Source organism: Chiloscyllium plagiosum, chromosome 22, assembly GCF_004010195.1.
Source record: "Chiloscyllium plagiosum isolate BGI_BamShark_2017 chromosome 22, ASM401019v2, whole genome shotgun sequence".
Classification (NCBI taxonomy): domain Eukaryota; kingdom Metazoa; phylum Chordata; class Chondrichthyes; order Orectolobiformes; family Hemiscylliidae; genus Chiloscyllium; species Chiloscyllium plagiosum.
Genome location: NC_057731.1, coordinates 21,640,316 through 21,661,225, shown reverse-complemented (window position 1 = coordinate 21,661,225; position 20,910 = coordinate 21,640,316). Strand labels below are relative to the sequence as shown.

Below are 20,910 nucleotides of genomic sequence, written 5' to 3'. Positions count from 1 at the left end.
CACACATTCCCCAGCCCTGGTCTTGCTTCAATGTCTCTCACTTTCTAATATTGTACAATAATTAGGAATCTCCATTCCTACTTAGGGCACTTACATCTTCAGGGCTGTGCAGTTAGTAACATTGTATTGACAAAGGCAATGCTTTTAACCACCATTCTATGTAACTATGCCACTCTTATGCTTTGACCTTAATTTGCTAATGATTACAAAGTGCTGCTTACTTTTAAGACAAACTCGCATGTCTGTAAACATACTTTGACTTTTTTTGCCATTGTTGACTCTCATCAAGATTCTTTTTCCACTGGTTCTTGGTTTTCTTAGCACATGGAATGGAAATATAATGAAGCACAATCTATAGTGATATGATGCGAAGCCTCTCCTGCACCTATTGAATGAGGAATCATTGCACACGTTAACTAAGGTTTAAGGATTACTAGCTCAGAAAATCATCCATCTGCATGCTCTCAACGGCTTTTTGCTTTTTTTTTTAAGTGTGCTGCAGTGTATAACAAATAATGGTATGGGAAATAATTGGCAGAAGATGAACCTGCTTGAAATGTTATCTGTTACATTGTGAATTTTGATTCCACGAAACAAAGAAACAAAAATGACTAACTGGGGCTTCCAATGTAAATAATTTATTGCAACATTTGCTTAAATGCCATCATATCTGATGTATTAAAATATTAATGAGCATTCTAACACTTTCTCAGCCCACCCACTGTCACTACCTGCAGCTACTGCCAACCACATTGTCCCTTTCTGTAATAGCACAATTATATTTTTCAACCGTCATAATACATGTATAGTCTCATGTTTTGTATTTCACTTAATTAAACAAAAAATGTCTTGAGGTAGCATTATACCTTTGGAAATCACTCAAAAATTGGAGCGCTAATGTCAAGAGTACAATTTCACTGCATTTCCTGTATTGTTTTTCTGTGTCTCATTTGTTATTTCCTTCATTGGGCCTAAGCCAATTTGCTTGAATGTTCAACCCATCATATAAGGGCATAGTTTACATGTTAATACACAGGCACAAAAAGATCTACTTTTAATTGAATAGCTGTGACAAAGCCTTCAGTCTCTTTGGTTGTGGTCGGTCAGACATGTGTGGTTATGTTGATGTTCAGTTATTTGCAGTTGATCTATGTTTCAGGAACAGCAGCTGGACGAAAGGGATACTCGGCGATTCCAACTTAAAATTGCTGAATTAAGTGCAATCATCAGAAAACTAGAAGATCGAAATGCTCTGCTGTCCGAAGAAAGAAATGAACTTGTAAGCACTTCCGATTACATTGATTATTGATCTATCTGCTGAACTATTGCCATCAGACCTGTACTGATCACATTGTTGCAACAGTAGCATTTTTCTTCCTGTCAGACCAATGTTTATACAGAGGTAATATAATCTTAGATCAGCTGGGATACAGTTTGTAAAGTGAGCATCAGTTCTTTTCATGAAATTCCACATCAACAAGTCAGAGTTTTGAAATTCCTCCCATTATTACCTTTGCCAATAATGTTTGCCAGTAATAATTTGGAAATTTTGTACTCATAACAACTTTTATATGAAAATTATTAACAGATGAAATCTGACTCTTTAGGTGAGACATGTGAAAATTGTTGGATTTGAGGATATATGAATGTTTGTCAACATTACACTTTTGAGCCATAAAAGTTTCAATTGAGAAAGGTTATTCAGGTTATTAGGCCCACTAATATGGCCAGGTTCCAATGGATGGAGAAATAAATACAATATATTGACCCGTTAATATTGGATCCCCAACATGATCTCTGACCAGAGAGTGTAAGGGCAGTTTTGTTTTATCATATCCTTTACTCTTGGAAGCTTGTTTACGAGAAGCTGACGGGGAGGTTGTGTGATCATATACTCTGGAAGAGTGAGTTTTCCTCAGGTGACAGGAACTAATTTTCATTATTGAACTCCATTTGCCTGGCTGCAACTAGATTGAGATACTCTCTGGATCCAGCTGAAAAGCAGAAAGAAAAGAAGAGAGGAGACACTCCACATACTTTGTGGAGCAGCTTGGGCCATTGATGGGGGAACCTAGAGTGATCAGACTTTGAGATTGTGCTGGGAACCTGGAGATGATAGAAGTTGGGCAGTGGGAGGAGAGGACCTGAAAAGATCTGGAGTGGGGACACTGATGTGGGATCCAGAGTGATAATGGGAGGAGGGAAGCCAGAGAAATCAGAAGAATTTTAAAAAATCAAAGACTCAATTTAACATCAGGTACACGACACAACCTTGACCACCTTTCATTTTGTCCCACCGAATGATAAATCTTTAAGAGTTGTTAAATATTTCTACTTTGGTTGTGCCAGCATCACAGACTACCAACACTTTTAAAATTAGTAGTGTAGTTAACATTGTGTTAATGATCATACAATCTATTTTTGGTGGTGTCAATTGAATGATAGATATTGGTCAGGATGCAGTTCACATGCTTTTCTTCAAAATAGTATCAGGAGATCATTTACATCCACCTGCTAAATGGCTCCTCGTCTTAATGTCTCATCTGCAGGATGATATTGCAGAGCTCTCCTAATACTGCATGGAATGTCAGCCTTGGTTAGTATGTACTCAAACCCAGGAGTGGGACTTGAAGCCAAGGCTTTGTCTTCAAAGGCTAGAGATGAGTCATGGCTGACATCTCTGTTAGTCATCCCATTTACAGCAATTACAACAATCCATTGCATAAGCATACAATTCAACAATTGAAGATATTCATTGAGTTTTTTTGTTTCTCTGTAGTCTTTTGCAAAAAAAACCGCATGGCTAAATTCACATTAACCGTTCATATTTCTTTTCCAGAGTAGGTTTCTTTCTCTTCCCTCCTGATTCCTGTATCTTCCTGGATTTTGCAGCAATTGTAATTCATAGAGTAGATAAAGGGAGTTCGAGTTCACATCCTGTCCCATTCGTAGATCACATTTCATCAAACAAGGTGCGTGGTGGTGTAGGCAGAGGAAAGCTCAGATGGGTGCAGTGCTGGGAAGAGGGACAGGTTGGGGAGGAAGATATGGAATCAAGATCACACTGCTGTCTCCCCTACTCCAATCCAAACCAGGCATGAACACTCTCAGATGGTCTTCCCACATGAAGACCAATTGAGGCCATTAACTGGATACTTAGGAGGCACATAAGGGCCTCATTGCACTGCCACTGATCTTTAAATTGAAGTGTGTGGGGTCGGGAAACCTTTTGGCTTCGTCCATGGCCTTCAGTGGTGGTGGAGCATCCGTTTTCCAAAGATACTCTGTACCAGGCATTGGAAAAGGGAGGCCACAGGAAGACAAATCCCCCTCTTATTTTGGCCCCCTTGCTCTTCCTAGATAGTAAATTCCTCCCTGGAAATCCCATCCCTCCCCACTGCCCTGTCCCTTCCCTTACCTCTCAGGACGTCCCTCAGTAAGCTGAGTGCAATACCAATACCGGTACACACCAATGATGCTGCTGGCATTGTACTGTACAGGAGAACTGTTAGCGTCTGATTGATTAGCAGATCTTCTGGGTGGGACGTCTACCTTTCTGAGGCCTTAATTCAAAGTGCCACTCAGTGCTGTCCAGGTAAGTGCCTGATGAAGATCATCATGGGTCTCCCAATGGTTCTACAATGTGCAGACTGAATCACTGTCATCTCCATTAAACTTGGCCGTATGAATTTTACAAATTTACAGATTTACAAATTTAAGATATTTGCAAGTTTAATGTACAAATGAGAAGTCCAATACTGCAATCTTCTTTGTAAGCTTCTTTACTCTATGTGTTTTGTTTTAAATGGGTCTTAGCTCATGCTGTTACAATTTATGCTGAAATATACTGCAGTATTTCTGCTTGCATTTGTAATATGTGATTCAGGAACACAAGCCAAAACAAATGGTGCTCTACAAGGACTTGACGATTCAGAGAGTTTGTTAGCTCAGTTGGCTGGACAGCTGGTTTGTAATACAGAGTGATGCCAGCAGATTGGGTTCACCTTACTATTCTAGCTGAGGTCACCATGAAGGTCTTTCCTTCTCAACCTTTTCCCTTGCCTGAGGTGTGCTGTCCTTTAGGTTAACCTATCACCAGTTGTCTGTCTCTCTCTAATGAGAAAGCAGCTTTATCGACTGTGGTGACTTGACCTTAGCATTTTGGTCCTGAGTCACACACGGCTTAATCTAGAAGATTGAGATGTTGAATATTCCTTGCCACACCCCAAGAACATTCATTTTCTACTTTAATCCATTAAATCTTTATTTTGCTTCTATAATTCATTTGTCCTTTACATCCTAATCTATCTTTGAGTCCAATTTCAAGGTTACTTGGGTAATCTAAACCTAAAAGTAAAGAACAGAAAAACAGTAGAAATATAACTTAGTACAAAGGATCATGTCACTTTTTCTCTGTTGAATTGCTGCAACAATGAACTTTATGAAACAGAATAACCAAACCTTCATTGTTTGGGATCATGGAAACATGTGCCAGCTGAACAGGGTGCATTGAATTATGCTGATTTCATCAACCAAAAACTCCACTGGAAATGAGCCACATAAAGTCTATGGCTACACAATAAAATCAGAGTGTGGTGCATTTCTAACTTCTCTAACCTCTCCATTACCTAAAAGTATAAATCAGAGGTGTAATGAAATATTGTATCGGCAGGTTAGGCACAGTTGCAACAGTAGTCAAAAGGCTCAACACCTGACTGGCTTTGGGACGTAGAGTTTGGGGGATGCAGTGGTCTAATGATATTATTGCTGTTCTGCTAATCTGGGGATCCAGATAATGTTCCGGGGACCTGGGTTCAAATCCTGCCACAGCAGATGGTGGAGTTTGATTAGATTAGATTAGATTAGATTCCCTACAGTGTGGAAACAGGCCCTTCAGCCCAACAAGTCCACACCGACCCTCCGAAGAGTAACCCACCCAGTCCCATTTCCCTCTGGCTAATGCACCTAACACTGTGGGCAATTTAGCATGGCCGATTCACCTGACCTACACATCTTTGGACTTGTGGGAGGAAACCTACGCAGAACGGGGAGAATGTGCAAACTCCACACAGACGGTCGCCCGAGGCTGGAATTGAACCTGGGACCATGGTGCAGTGAGGCATCAGTGCTAACCACTGAGCCACTGTGCCGCCCTCAATAAATTCTGGATTCAGTAAAATTCTGGGATTAAGAGTCTCATGATGACCATGGAACCATGGTTCACTAATGTCCTTTAAGGGAGGAAACTGCTATCCTTACCTAGGTCTGGCCTACATGTGACTCCAGATCCAGAAATGTGGTTGAATCTTAACTGCTGTCTGGGATGGGCAATAAATGCTGGCCCAGCTAGTGATGCCTTTATCCCATGAATGAATTAAAAACAGGTTCTACAGAATATGGAGTAAGTTGAAACCTGATTTATTGAGTATGTAGCACAGAGACCTTTTGAAATAGCACAAAAATTATGCCTTTTGAGATGGATTTCAGTCCAGAGGAGTATCTTACTTCTCAGTTAGAAGTATGGGGATTTAGGCAGCTGTATATGACATTTCAGAGAATATAAGGTTACAGTTTAAAAAATGTATATTTTGATATGGAACTGCTTAGTTGCACCAAATCCTGGTGCTAAGATACCATACCAATCCCACTGTTGAGTTTGGAGCTTAAGTACAACAAACCTTTCAATATTGCAGATTCGTAACACAACACAGCAATAATATATCATGTAGATAAGTGGTGGCTGTTTTAAAATGGGGTTTTCTAATTACAAAATCTAGTATGGGAGTTGTTAGTGTAAGTTAAGAAAGAATATTGCAATATACTTATTTTAAATATATAATAAAATACAGCACAGAACAGGCCCTTCTGCCCACCAAGCCGATTCCTCGTCCTAAACTATGGACTAATTGTATGCTACTATGGACTGACTGTATGCGGTTTCTATCCCTGTTTTTTGACCATTCATGTGTCTATCAAGATATGCCTGAAATGTTGCTAACATGCCTGCTTCCGCCACCTCCAGTGGCAGTGCATTCCAGGCACCCACCACCCTCTGGAAGAAAAAATTTTCCTTGCACTTCTTCCCTAAACTCATCCCTTAACCCCCCACAATGAACCTGTGCCCTCTTGAGGTTGACCTTTCCACCCTCTCTATGCCTTTCATAATTTTGTAGACTTCTATCAGGTCATCCCTCAGCCTCCGTCTTTGAAAACAATCCAGAATGAGCCAACCTCTCCTCATAACTAAACCTTTCTGATCAGGTAATATTCTGGTAAATAACCCATCCAAAACATCCAAATCCTTCTGGGTAGTGTGACGAGCAGAACTGCATGCAATATCTTAAATTTGGCCTAACTAAAATTTTATACAGCTGTAACAAGACTTGCCAACTTTTTATATATATTATATATATAATAAATTATTAAAATGATCTGTTATACATCATGTGCAAGGGTTGATATTGTAAGTAAACACTGCAAGTATTTAGGACCATATTGCATATATATTTTAAAGCAAAATGCTTTCAATAATTTAATTAAATGCAGGTTTACAACCTATACAAATGAATGAAAATAGGGACGGAAAATACCATGCTTGTTTTTTATTTCAATTTGTAGATAAATGATCTAGTTAGAGATTTTGGTTTTTGATTAAAGTTTGTGGTCAGTAATAGTTATATTAATGTAGTTTTTATTTAAACAGGGAACGTTAGCCTGACAATTTGCGTATGAGTTGAGAGTATGGTGCTAAAAAAGCACAGCAGGTCAGGCAGCATCCGAGGAGCAGGTAAATCGACGTTTCAGGCAAAAGCCATTCATCAGGATTGAGGCCGGGAGCATCGGGGGTGGAGAGATAAATAGGAGGAGGGTGGATCTGGGATTATTTTGCATATTATACTGTTCATGCCAGTACTTTCATTGCTAAAGCTCAGGCCTTTGAGTTCCAAGTCAGTGACTGTTCAGATTAATTCTTCTGATATATTTTTATTTCAGCTCAAGCGTTTACGTGAAGCAGAAAGTCAGTACAAACCTCTCCTGGACAAAAAGAGACGCCTTAGTAGGAAAAATGAAGAAATGAGCCATGCTCTACGGCGTATGGAAAATAAACTCAAATTTCTCACACAGGAAAATCTAAGAATGGTAGGTTGTCGTACAAATTCCATTCTTCATCAGGTGGGAGCTGTGTTGTACTTTCTCACGTATCAGAAGTATTGTACACATTTAAACCACAAACACTGGGATTATCCACTGCATAGTCGTTTATCCTGTCTTTAATATGTTCTATCCCTGTCAGTAATGCTTACCAACAGATAAAGCCACAAAGTTGCCAGACACAAATGATTCTGGCAGAATAAAGTCGAGCGATTGGTTAACAGAATTACTGCAGGGCATCTCAATGCCCTGTTCATATTAATAAATGGTGACGACAGCAGAAAGAACCTATTTTTTGAACCCTCAACCAACCAAAATGTACTTTTGACTCTAGCATTTGTTCACTTGCTAATTGAGATTTTCTCTGTTTATAAATCATTAAAATGTCTCCAACTATCCAGCCCATGTTTCAGCATCGTCCTCTGCTTGCTTTACATTCTTTCTACCAACATTATTTATTATGAATGATCAAACAAAAGGACAATAGTATGAAAAAAAAGCATTCACTTCATTAATCCTTCGATAGTCAGCATTGCTGAAGAATTGCATGTTCTCTTTGTCAGCTGCTATTTTGAAGGCTTTAATGTTACTGAGCTTGGCGATCTTCAGAATTGACCTGTAATCTCTGGAAATTAATCTCCTGGACATTAGTAAAATAACATTAATTTTTAAAAAAAATTGATTTCTCTTTCTTTGAAAATCTCTTGTCACTAGTTGCAAAAATGTTGGAGATGAGGACTAATGGCATTTTCACCGCTTGGGTCAGTTAAGCTAGAGACCATGTGATAAAACCTGCAGGAATATATACAGTCAACCACGACAATGTCACATGGTGTGAATCTTGGCGTTCAGGAGAGTGACCAATTAAGCAAGTTTGCACATTCTGGTGATGAAGAGGCAACTTGTATTTGGACAACACCGATTCTTTTAAATGTGTCAGTTGAATATTCCAACCCAGCACCAGTTCATCATGAGCTGAAAATCAGGCCAGAGCTGTCATACAAAGTAAGTCACAGTTGCCATCTTGGATGTTGGAGGGGCAGTGGTCAAAACATTTTAGTTGTACACCCAAGAGTTGAACACCTGCTGCAACTTTAGAGAGCTAGGGAAATGAGAATGTTTCCTATACCATTGGAACCAGTTTCCATATTAAAAGGAGCCTATTGACAGAATCCATAGGTGCTGTGGACACCAGGCCATAGTCTAGTTCAAAATGGATTTCTCCACTTGACCAATGTTAAGTGGGTAATAAGTCTACCAAACCCACTTCGAAGCTACGAATGGGAAACATCCTGAAACTGATCATGGAGCCATGGGGTGGGGTGATGAATTACAGGAAGCATTGTGAGTGCAGCTGATCACAAGCATGATAACAGCTAAATCTAGGATTAAGGTACACAGACCTAGGAACAAGTACAAATGAGCATCATAATTTAGAGCAGCAAATGTACAGCCCTAGGCATGGGAAAGGCAGAGAGGAGAATCAAGCAAGACAATGAAGACCATGCCCTCTGCATCCAATGTACTGTTGAAAATGAAGCTGTCTGGATCTGTCAGAGGGCTGGGCCAGAAATGGATGTGGATGAGTTCAGAATTTGTCTCCACCTCACCCCCGGTCATTTTTGCAGATTGCAGGGGTTAGAGGGAGGCAGCAGGTTGGCCAGTTGTCCCAAGTAAATATAGTTGTGGAATCCCTGGGTTTATTGTAGATATTAATTGTTGGCTAATTTCTGGAATGTAGATAAATAATTCAAAAGGACTGAAAAGAAGAGACAGGGATGGGCCATATGTGGGAATGAAGGGGATCAAATTGGAAATATAAGTCTCACTGAAAGCAGGAGTTAGCATCACCATTTAACAAAAACAATGTTCCAATGTGGGAGGTGCAGAATGGAACTCCAGTAGGACTGGAGCAAAGAATACTCAACTTATCAGATGAAAATTTAGTTATGGAATGAGCTAATATGGCAATTTGTCATTGAAGGAAGTGGAAATCATAGGAAGAGGAGAACCCTATAGATTCAGTGCCGTGTTCTGCCACTCAATAAGATCATGGTTGATCTGGGGCCGAACTGCATATCCCTGTCTTTGGCCCATATCCCTTAATACCTTTGCTTAACAAAACTTTACCTACCTCAGATTTAAAATTAACAACTGATCCAGCATCCACTGTCATTTGTGGAAGAGAGTTCCAAACATCTACCCCCATCTCTTAGTTCCAGCATCTCTAACCAGTGGACATAATTTATCTTTGTCTACTCTGTCTTTCCTCTGAATATCTTAAAGTTTTTGATAAATCACCTCTTCAGCTTCTAAATTTGAAAAAAAAACATGGCTAATTTGTGTAAGTACTTCTCATAACTTAACCCATGAAGCCCAGGCATCATTCTTGTTAAGTTACATTGTACTCCCACCAAAGCCAACATATTCTTCCTAAGGTGATCTGCTATCCTCCCAAAGGATCTAACCAGAATTTTGTTGGATAACCAGCACCAGTACAGTGATCTTTTTAATCATTTCTTGGCATTGAAGTTAAAGTTGAATGCTGATACTCGGTCATTTTTGTTTCGAACAATAATGAATCCCAATTGTGAATTTTTTGTTGCAAGCATCTGCATTGTGGCATTCTGTTGGAATTTCTACATTGACATGAGTTAGATTAATACCTGTTAAGTTTTGGCAGGTTAGTAAAAACATGCAAGCATATAAATGAGGAGCAAGAATAGGCCACTTGGCCCCTTGAACTTGTTTCACCATTTAACAAAATTATGGCTGACCTGTTAGGATGACAAATTCCACATTCCCATCTCCCACTGATAACTTTCAATTCTATTGTTAACAAGCATCCATTCACCTCGACCTTAAACATATTCAAATATCTTGGCTCCATCATCTTCTGCAGCCGAGTTCCAAAATCACACAACCCTCTGAGAGACGACATTTCTCCTCATCTCTGTCACAAAAGGACACATAAAGAAACACCAATATAGTAATGCATTATGTAAGTATAAATGAGGAATATGTGCTTTAAATTTGATTAAGAAAGAAATAACATTTTTCTCTATTATGGATGAAAATTTGTTGCCAACATGCACAACACCAGCAGCCCTCTTTGTCTTGTAACTACATTCTGCCTGAATGAATAAAATATCCTTTGATTGTACATGACTTTTGTACTGTGGTATCCAAAGGCAAATATTTATAGCCTACCAGCAATGATTATAAATCATCTTTAAGTGATGACCAAGCAACAGTGATAGGTCCAGGAGACTGTTCAGCTTCAGGGATATGTGCTGCAAATAAATTCACAGTGACAGGGAAAGTGCTTTTAAACCAACATTGTTAAATCAGCAATATTATTCATCTTAAACATTACCATAGTGATTCAGCTGTTCTGAGATTTTATTTTGTGTGCAGAAAGCAAAATTTGACAGTAATGTATTTTGAGAATGAGGCTCACATGTCCTCTTTATCAGAAGAATTACGTTAAAGGGCAGAATCTTATAGGTGTGTGGGCGACATGAACTATGGTGAGATGTGTGGCAGAATTGGATGACAGGTTGGTGAGGCTCATCACAACATCAGGATGATTTTCTTCCATCCTGTATGCTTTTCAGAAACGGCATGCTAAACTTCTTGCTGGACAGTTTTGAGATACCATTTGACGGGGACTAATGCTTGCTTTAATGCCACAACTTGCCTCATTAGTATACAGACTCCCATCCTACCAAACTCTTGAAACAAGTTACACATCAGGAAAATTCGATAAGGAAACCAGAGCGTGTACCGTGCAGATCCAGCTGTCTGCACATTGTGTACATCCATCTTGCGCAGTGGACAGCAATGCCACAGGGCACAATCCACGGGCAGTCACAGGTCTACATTTCTACATCAGCGGATGTAGGCAGTCAGCATCTGCCACCCCATCGTGGCACCTCTCTGACACAATGGCAGGCCATTCACAAGGCAAAGAAATGCATTGCAGAGTGCAGTGGCAAATAGTATGGAGAAGGCTGCAGCTGGGATACTTTGTGTGCATGTTCAGAGACCCAGCTTATGGAATGGACAAGGCTGTTCTCTTGGTATTTGCTCATTCTGCACCTACCTACATGCTCACACAATCCACACTCCCCCTTGCCATGTTGTGCCATACCTGTTAATGCATTAGTGCTCCATGCAGACAGAATCCTGATAAATCATCTCTGCATCCTCTCTCATGCAATCACATCTTTCCCATAATCTTGTGACCAAAACTACATGCAGATCTGCAGTTATGGCCGAATCAGTGTTTTATACAATTCCAGCAAAAGCACTTTATCGTGTATTCTATTCCTCAGCTAATAAAGGCAAGTCTTAAAAAAAGGCAAGTAACCCATTCATAACCACCTGTGCTGTTGCCTTCAGGGATATGTGGATAAGATCTCTCCTATCCTGAGTATTTTGCAGCTTCCAAGAATTTATAATGGAATCACTTGCTTTGTTAGCCATCCCCAAGTGCATTGTTTCATACGTTTTTGGAGGTGAATTCCATATCCTACTTTTTTGCCTACTCGACCAGTCCATCCTGTACTTATGCTTATCCTCCTCATTATTTACTACCCAGCTGATTTTCATATCACACTTCTTGATCATACCTCCTACATTTATGTCCAGATCACTAATTTACAATGCCAACAGCCAGGGCCCAGCACCAAGCCCTGCAGAACCTGATGAGAAAGTCTTCCAGTCAGAGAAACATCGGTCTGCCATCATTCCCTGCTTCCTGTCTCTCAGCCTGAAACAACGGCCTGGACCTTTAGCAAATCAGACTGATTTGAGCTGGAGCACGAATTCATGTTTCTGACTACATCTGCGGACATGGGATAAGGGTGCCAAAAGCAGCACTCCTGCCTTAGATGGCTTGAGGAGTTGGTAATCTAGTCATTCCCCTCCCCTTTCACCTTCCCAGAAACTTATATTAATTGGGCCAGCTTTGGTAAGAATATGTGGTTCTCACTACCTCACAGTCCCAAGTAAACCAGTCACCTGCTGGAGTTCTTTCATTCACAAACTTTAAAATACACAACAAAAAACGCTTTTGTCTCAGTAGTTCGATACTGCATTTTAAATAATCTGTTTTGTTATACGATCAATCATGCAAAGGTAAGTTGACCACCATATTCACCAGCATTGGGTAGGTGTTGAGAAATATTGGAGAAGTTTTCTCATTTAAAATTGTGTTATTTTCAAAACTGAAGCAAACACTGTTTGTGTAATTGAAATGTCTTCATTGGAAGTCTTAGCCTTTTAAATTTGAAAAAAAAACTGTTTGCACCTTTCATTTAGAGAAAAAAAAATGACATCTGCTGCTGGCGTGCATTGATTGACAGGCCATCTGATGTAGCAGCTTAGAAAAGAAAAGCCATCTGTTTTTGCAGTTTGAATAGACTTCTTTGTCTGTGAGCTGTAATGGTTTGTTATGATAGCTGAGCCCATTAAGGATGGTTAACCAAGTTTCAAAAGCTCCAGGTTCACTTACTTCAATGGAGGGAAGAGCAGACAGTTTGATTGACAGTTTTAAGAGATTACTAAAGGATTGTTTGTCTTCCATTTAGCAAGTGGAGGAGATGCTTGTTTTAAAAGAGATTGCTGCCAGTTGTTTTCTCCCATCTGATCATCTCTGTCACGACTCTTAAGGTTAATTCTTGGCCTCTTCTCACCAATCTGCTGAGAGACCCGAGCATTTTAATTCTTAGAATTGCTGGTAATCCCAGCAGTGAACAATATTACAGAGTTATCAGCATTTCCTGTCAACGTTGGAGCATGAGGTACCTTGGAAAAGTACATCATATACCAATGGCCTTGTACATGAATAGTTGTTTCCTATACAAGCTATGTAGAACATGTATTATCAGTTATACAATATGTTTAATATAGCTGTAAATCTCTCTCGGGTGATTAAAAAATGAATACTTTCTCTATCAATAACATTGTGCATTATCATGCCTTTTTATTTACAATGGATATACAGAATCGGAACAGGAGTCGGCCTTTCAGCTCACTGAGCTGCTCTACCATTCAACACGGTCCTTTATTTCAACACCATGCTCCTGTTCTCTCCCCATACCTCTTGACATGTCTAGAAATTTCACCATTTCTTTCTTAAGTATGTTCACTTGACTTGGTTTTCACAGCCTTTTGTAGTAAAGAATTCCATAGGTTCACAAGCCTCCGAGTAAAGAAACATTTTCTCAGCCTGAAATGGCCTACCCTATGAGACTTTAACACCTTGTTATTGATGCAAAAGGTACATATAACTTGTTTTAATGCAAGCATTCTCACTTGAATAATACCCATTGCCTATCTGGATCATGTTCGTATTTAATGAAGTTACCTAGTCTATCAAATTTTAGAAGATATTTTGTCATTCCTATCAACAGAGGGGAGATGGTCCACAAACTGGTTTGTATTTGATCTCACCAATAAGAGAAGACTGCACTGTGAGCAGCAAATAGAACAGAATACTCCAGCTCCCCCTGGAGGAGTGCCCCGACCTCCCAGTTGCTTGCCCTTTCAATAAACTATCTCGCTCTCACACTAACATTTCTATCCTGGACCTGCTCAAATATTCTAACAAATCACAATGCTTGAAGAGCAGCATTTCTTTTTCTGCTGAGGCACTTAAAGCCTCAAAGAATCATAATTTAATTTCACAACTTTAGTATCTGAATGTCCCTCACCCACACACTCTCTCTCCCTGCGCTGGGCTCTCTCTTTCTCCCCCTGCTGGGCTCACTCTGTTCCCCTGCGTTGGGCTCACTTTCTCTTTCTCCCTGCACTGGACTCACTTTCACACCCTGGGCTTTCTCTTTCTCTCTCTCTCCCTATGCAGGTCTCACTCTTTCTCCTTATGCTGGGCTCACTGTCTCCCCTCCGCACCCCACCACCCTGTACTGGACTCACTCACTCCCTCTGTGCTGGGCTCACTCTCCCCCTCCACTGAGCTGTCTCTCTACCCCCTGAGCTAGGCTCACTCTCTCCCTCTCCACTGGGCTGACCCTCTACACCCTATGCTGGGCTCACTCTCCCCCTCTACTGGGCTGTCTCTTTACCCCCTGCACTGGGCTCACTCTCTCCCTCCACTTGGCTGTCTCTCTACCCCCTGCGCTGGGCTCACTCTCTTCCTCTCCATTGGGCTGTCCCTCTACACCCTACGCTGGGCTCACACTCCCCTCTACTGGGCTGTCTCTCTACCCCCTGTACTGGGCTCACTCTCTCCCTCCACACTGGGCTATCTCTCTACCCCTTGCACTGGGCTTACTCTCTCCCTCTGCACTGGGCTGTCTCTCTACCCCCTGTGCTGGGCTCACTCTCTCCCTCTGGACTGGGCTGTCTCTCTACCCCCTGCGCTGGACTCAGTCTCTCCCTCTGGACTGGGCTGTCTCTCTACACCTTGCGCTGGGGTCACTCTCTCCCTCCGCACTGGGCTGTGTCTCTACCCCCTGCACTGCGCTCACTCTCCCCCTCTGCAGTGGGCTGTCTCTCTCGCTCTGCACTGGGCTGTCCCTCTACACTCTACGCTGGGCTCACTCTCTCCCTCCACTGGGCTATCTCTCTCCCTCCGCACTGGGCTGTCTCTCTTCCCCCTGCACTGGGCTCACTCTCTCCCTCCACTGGGCTCACTCTCTCCCTCCGGACTGGGCTGTCTCTCTACCCCGTGTGTGGGCTCACTCTCTCCCTCCACACTGGGCTGTCTCTCTACCCCTGCACTGGGCTCACTCTCTCTCTCCACTGGGCTCACTCTCTCCCTCCGGATTGGGCTGTCTCTCCACCCCCTGTGCTGGGCTCACTCTCTCCCTCTGCACTGGGTTGTCTCTCTACCCCCTGCGCTGGACTCACTATCTCCCTCCACACTGGGCTGTCTCTCTAACCCCTGTACTGGGCTCGCTCTCTTCCCACCAGTGGGCTTGCTTTCTCCCGATGTGTTTCCATGACTCTAATGTTGGAGGAGCCAACTGTGTTGCTGTCACTGCCGCACATGCTCAGGAGGCTGGGCCAACACCCGCCTTGCTGATGATGCCTGAAAAGACTTTTCAAGAAGAAAAAATCCAGCAAAACTGAAAAGGAAAACAAACAAACAAACAAAACAGACAGAGGTGGACAAGCCCCAGACCAGGAGCTCGAATGCAGCGCTACTCCGTCGCCATCTTGAACAACACATTGCCAGAAACTGTTCAAACCCTCTTCAGGATCGAATGGTCACAAAGGAATCTGACAGAGTGTTGGTGGGCTCGGAAAAGTCCCTGCTTCCTGTCACTTCAGTTTAACCTTGAATATGACTGTCTTCCAAGTTTTCTACTGCCCTCTGCCCTCAGTTCTCCAGACTGCACATCATCTCTCCCTCAGGGATGAAAATTGAAAGCTGAATTTTTTTTACTTCCAGCATGTAGAGTCTGGCTGTGGATTTTTTTATAGCTGTTCTAGTTAAGGATTTTTATAAGTATTATATGGTACAACAATGGTGTCTGGTTGAAGATAACTATGTCATGAATGGATGTCTAATTAATTGATTGCCCTAATGCCCCCCCACCCCCCCAACCTCCATGTGCCTTATTGAGACCAAAGAAAATTGCCTAAGGCACAAATCCATAAAAGACAAGTTACCAAACCACCATAGCCTACAGCCAGAGATTAATAAGTGCACATCGGGACTATTGACCAGTATTCTTTGTACTGTTAAGGATATATTTACAATTATAGTAGTATTTTTTTCACAGTTTCATACAACTGAAGTGCATTTTGGGAATTCAAATGACCTTTCACCCATTAATATTAAGAGAAAAAAAAGACACTACATGAAGTCCCCTATGAATCTGCATTTTTTACAAATGTTACCTTTTGCCTTTATGCTTCAAGACTAGAGCAAGCCTTATTCCAAATGTGTACACATGTTGTTCATATTAAATAAATTAACACACAGCATAAAGTGACTAAATGCAATACTTGCCATTAAACAGTAAAACAGTGAATCTGCTGTTGGTATACATCGGATGAACTTCAAAAGATTCCAAAGTGATTAATCTCAGGGCTTGCCTTAAGCATGTCCTTTTTCACTGAATATCTAAACGCCAAGTCTACTCTTCTACTTATAAAGCAGGTCCTTATAATCAATTTCTTATTAATAACTTAAAAGTTATTTGTTCTACTCTCTTGTTCCTGAACTGAACCTTCCAGGCATCCCAAAAACTATCCCACAAATGAAAAATAACAGGGGTGGCTAGGAATCTTCTTTATTCAATATATTCCTTCAACAAATCAAGCTTCAATTTGTTTAGTTGTTTAATTCAGCTTTTAATTACTTTTTATTCATTTGTGAGATACGAGTGTCGTTGGCTGGTCAGCATTTATTGCCCATCCCTAGTTGCCCTTGAGAAGGTGGTGCTTTCTTGAGCCGCTGCAGAGTACCTCCTGTGGGTTGACCCACAATGCCTTAAGGGAGGGAATTCCAGGGGTTTGACCCATGACAGTGAAGGAATGGCGATATATTTCTAAGCCAGGATGGTGAGATGTTTGGAGGGGGACTTGAAGGTTGTGGGGTTCCCACGTATCTGCTGCCCTTGTCCTTCCAGATGGAAATGGTTGTGGGTTTGGAAGGAGTCTAATCTTCTGGAATTTTTTGAGGATGTAACTCTGAAGATGGACGAGGGAGATCCAGTAGATGTAGTGTACCTGGACTTTCAGAAAGCTTTTGATAAAGTCCCACATAGGAGGTTAGTGAGCAAAATTAGGGCGCATGGTATTGGGGGCAAAGTACTAACTTGGATTGAAAGTTGGTTGGCTGATAGGAAACAAAGAGTAGTGATAAACAGCTCCATTTCGGAATGGCAGGCAGTGACCAGTGGGGTACCACAGGGATCAGTGCTGGGACCGCAGCTTTTTACAATATATGTTAATGAAATAGTTAGGTAAAGGGGCAGTACAAAGAGATCTGGGTGTTCTTGTACACAAGTCAATGAAGGTAAGCATACAGGAACAGCAGGTAGTGAAGAAGGCTAATAGCATGCTGGCCTTCATAACAAGAGGGATTGAGTATAGAAGCAAAGAGCTTTTTCTGCAGCTGTACAGGGCCCTGGTGAGACCACATCTGGAGTATTGTGTGCAGTTTTGGTCTCCAAATTTGAGGAAAGACATTCTGAGAGAGAGTGCAGCGTAGGTTCATGAGGTCAATTCCTGGAATGGCGGGACTACCTCACGCTGAAAGACTGGAGCGACTGGGCTTGTATACCCTTGAGTTTAGAAGACTGAGAGGGGATCTGATTGAGACATATAAGAATATTAAAGGATTGGACACTCTGGAGGCAGGAAACATGTTTCCGCTGATGGGTGAGTGCCGAACTAGAGGACACAGCTTAAAAATACAGGGTAGACCATTTAGGACAGAGATGAGGAGAAACTTCTTAACCCAGAGAATGGTGGCTGTATGAAATGCTCTGCCCCAGAGGGCAGTGGAGCCCCAGTCTCTGGATTCATTTAAGAAAGAGTTGGATAGAGCTCTCAAGGATAGTGGAATCAAGGGTTATGGAGATAAGGCAGGAACAGGATACTGATTAAGGATGATCAGCCATGATCATATTGAATGGTGGTGCAGGCTCGAAGGGCAGAATGGCTTACTCCTGCACCTATTGTCTATTGTACTGTCTGAGGATCTTGAGTAAATTTCTGCAGTGTATATTATAGATAGTATGCACTGCTGCTACTAAGCATCAGTAGCGGAGAGAGTGGATGCTTGTAAATATGGTGCCAGTCAAACAGACTGCTTTGTCCTGGATGATGTCAAGCTTCTTGAGTGTTGTTGGAGCTGCACCTATCCAGGCAAGTGGGGAATATTCCATTAAATTCCTGACTTGTGCCTAGTAGATGATGGACAAGCTTTGGCGAGTCAGGAGGTGGGTTCTAACTGCAATATTCCTAGCCTCTGACGTGGTCCTGTAGCTACTGTTTTTGTGTGACAATTCTATTTGAGTTTCTGGTCAATGGTCATCACCAGGATGTTGACAGTGGGGGATTCAGTGCTGGTAACTCCATTGAATGTCAACTGGCAGTGATTAGATTGTCTCTTATTGGTGATTGTCATAGCCTAGCATTTGTGTGCTGAAAATCTCACTTGTCAATTGCCAGCCCAATCCAGATCTTGTTGCATTTGAGCTGCTTCAGTATCTGAGGAGTTGTGAGTGGCGCTGAGCATTGTATAGTAATCAGTGAACATCCCCACTTCTAACCTGAAGATGGAGGGAAGGTCATTAATGAAGCAGCTGAAGATGGTTGGGCCTAGGACACCACCCTGAGGAACTCCTGCAGAGATAGCCTGTTGCTGAGGTGAATGACCTCCAACAACCACAAATATCTTCCTATGTGCCAGGTATGACTCCAACCACCGGAGAGCTTGCCCTCAGATATCCATTGATTCAGGTTTTGCTTGATGTCACACTCAGTCAAATGCGGCCTGATGTTTAAGACCTGTCAGCTCACCTCTGAAATTCAGCTCTTTTGTCCATGTTTGAAGCAAAGGTATAATGAGGTCAGGAGCTGAGTAGTGTCGTGGAGAAAATATAGAGAATTACCAGGAGACGCAGAGAATTCTTCAAGAAGAAGGTCTTTTATTTGCAAACAAAAAACCGTGACATTGAGAAAGCAGATTCTCGAATGCCCACGAACCTTAGGGTCTGTGGATTTTAATTTTTTTTTATCATGTTTCTGTTAGCTTATCAGCGTGTCCAACTATATTAATCAAAGTACCTCACTCGAGCTACACAATAAACCAGTGATGTTAGTTCCCATTATCTCTTTAGTTGTACATTCTACTTAATGTTATTCTAATGTCATGGTTAGATATTTATTAGCACCTCTTTGCAACAATGGTCTTTATTCCAGACCCTACTTAATATTTTCCTAATGTCATGATTAGATATTTATTATTATCTCTGCTACAGTGATCTTCCATTCCAGACTAACCTGCCATGATAGATATTTAGCTATCCCATCTATTACAATAGTCTTCAAGCTGACTCTACTAACTATTAATTAGCTATTTTAATGTCATGTCCCAAATATTTATAGTCCCAATCCTGTCATAATAACACTTAACAGGAAAACTACCTCTACTAACTGTTATCTCATCTTGCCATAGTGACCTTTCGGCCTTAACCTTACTCTGCTAATTGGTGTATTCCACTATTCTTATCCCATCCTGCCTTCCACAGACCACAGATTGCCAGTGGTCTTCATGCTTTAATCCTTCCCATGCTTTCATGCTCTTTATTTTTCATAGTGGCCCTGGTGAAACCCAAACTAGGCATCATTGTGTCTGTGCTGCTTATTAGCAATGCTGATGCCACCTTCCATCACTTTATTGATGATCGAGATTGGGTGGTAATTGAATGGGTTGGATTTGTCCTGCTTTTTATGTACAGGCCATAACTGGGTAATTTTCCACATTGTTGGATGGATGTCAATGTTGTAACTGCACTGGAACAGCTTGGTTGAGGGGAGCAGCAAGTTATGGAGCCCACGTTTTCAGTACTATTGCTGGAAGATTGTCAGCGCGCATAGCCTTTGCAGCATCCAGGGCCTCCAATTGTTTCTTGATACACATGGAGTAAATCGAATTGACTGAAGACTGGATTCTGTGATGCTGGGGACCCCTGGAGGAGGCTGAGACGATCATCCACTCAGCACTTCTGACTGAAGATTGTTGCAAATGAATCAGCCTTATCAGCACTTATTTGCTGGGCTCCTCCATCAATGAGGATAGGAATATTTATAGAGCCTGCTCCTCCAGCGGGTTGTTTAATTTATTCTTTTTGTATAGAATGCTTCTTTATGTCACCAACCATAAATTTTAATCCTGAAGCTTTATTCTAAATGTTTTTCAAAAATAAAAGCTCTCAATGCATTTCGAGCACACTTTGAGAAATCTTTACAGGGTGATACTGGAATCCTGAGTTAGAATTAGAATCCCTACAGTCTGGAAACAAGCCCTTTGGCCCAACAAATCCACACTGACCCTCTGAAGAGTAACCCACCCAGACCCATTCCTCCTACCCTATTAGTCTACATTTCCCCTGACTAATGCACCTAACCTACACATCCCTGAACACTATGGGCAATTTATCATGGCCAATTCACCTAACCTGCACATCTTTGGACTGTGGGAGGAAACTGGAGCACTTGGAGGGAACCCATGCAGACACAGAGAGAATGTACAAGTTCCATACAGACTGTCGCCTGAGGCTGGAATCGAACCCGGGTCCCTGGCGCTGTGAGGCAGCAGTGCTAGAGTAGAGTAGCTAAAAATCACACAGCAACAGATTTATTTGGAAGCACTAGCTTTCGGAGTGCTGCTCCTTCATCAGGTGGTTGTGGAGTATAAGATTGTAAGACACAATTTATAGCAAATTTATTTTCAGTGTGATGTAACTGAAATTATGTATTCAAAAAGACCTGGATTGTTTGTTAAGTCTCTCATCTTTTAGAATGACCATGTTGGCTTCAGTTCTTTCATGTGTAAATCGCAAAACTTTTTTAAAAAGTTACATTCTTAAGTAAACTTTAACAATTAATGTCATGTCAGCCCAGATAATGCATTGAAGGTGTGAGGTGCCCTGTGTGAGAATGTCACAATGGTCAGACTGATTCTAATCTAAAAAACGGGTTTACAGAATCTTACATGGATTCATGCAGTTTTTGAGCAAAATAAAATGTAATTCTGCAAGTACAAAT

General features: G+C 41.5%; 1 protein-coding gene across 20 annotated transcripts in view; it reads left to right on the top strand.

Annotated features, from left to right (window-relative positions):
* Positions 1-20,910, top strand: part of jakmip3 (Janus kinase and microtubule interacting protein 3) — a 379,633-nt gene that overhangs the window by 200,424 nt on the left and 158,299 nt on the right. For 14 of the 20 annotated variants that reach the window (XM_043712578.1, XM_043712577.1, XM_043712574.1 and 11 more), the window contains 2 exons: positions 1,160-1,279; positions 6,994-7,140. In XM_043712578.1, the coding sequence (XP_043568513.1) occupies positions 1,160-1,279; positions 6,994-7,140 (267 nt within the window). The remainder of the gene's footprint in view (positions 1-1,159; positions 1,280-6,993; positions 7,141-20,910) is intronic. The other 6 variants (XM_043712579.1, XM_043712576.1, XM_043712575.1 and 3 more) reach the window with 1 other exon arrangement.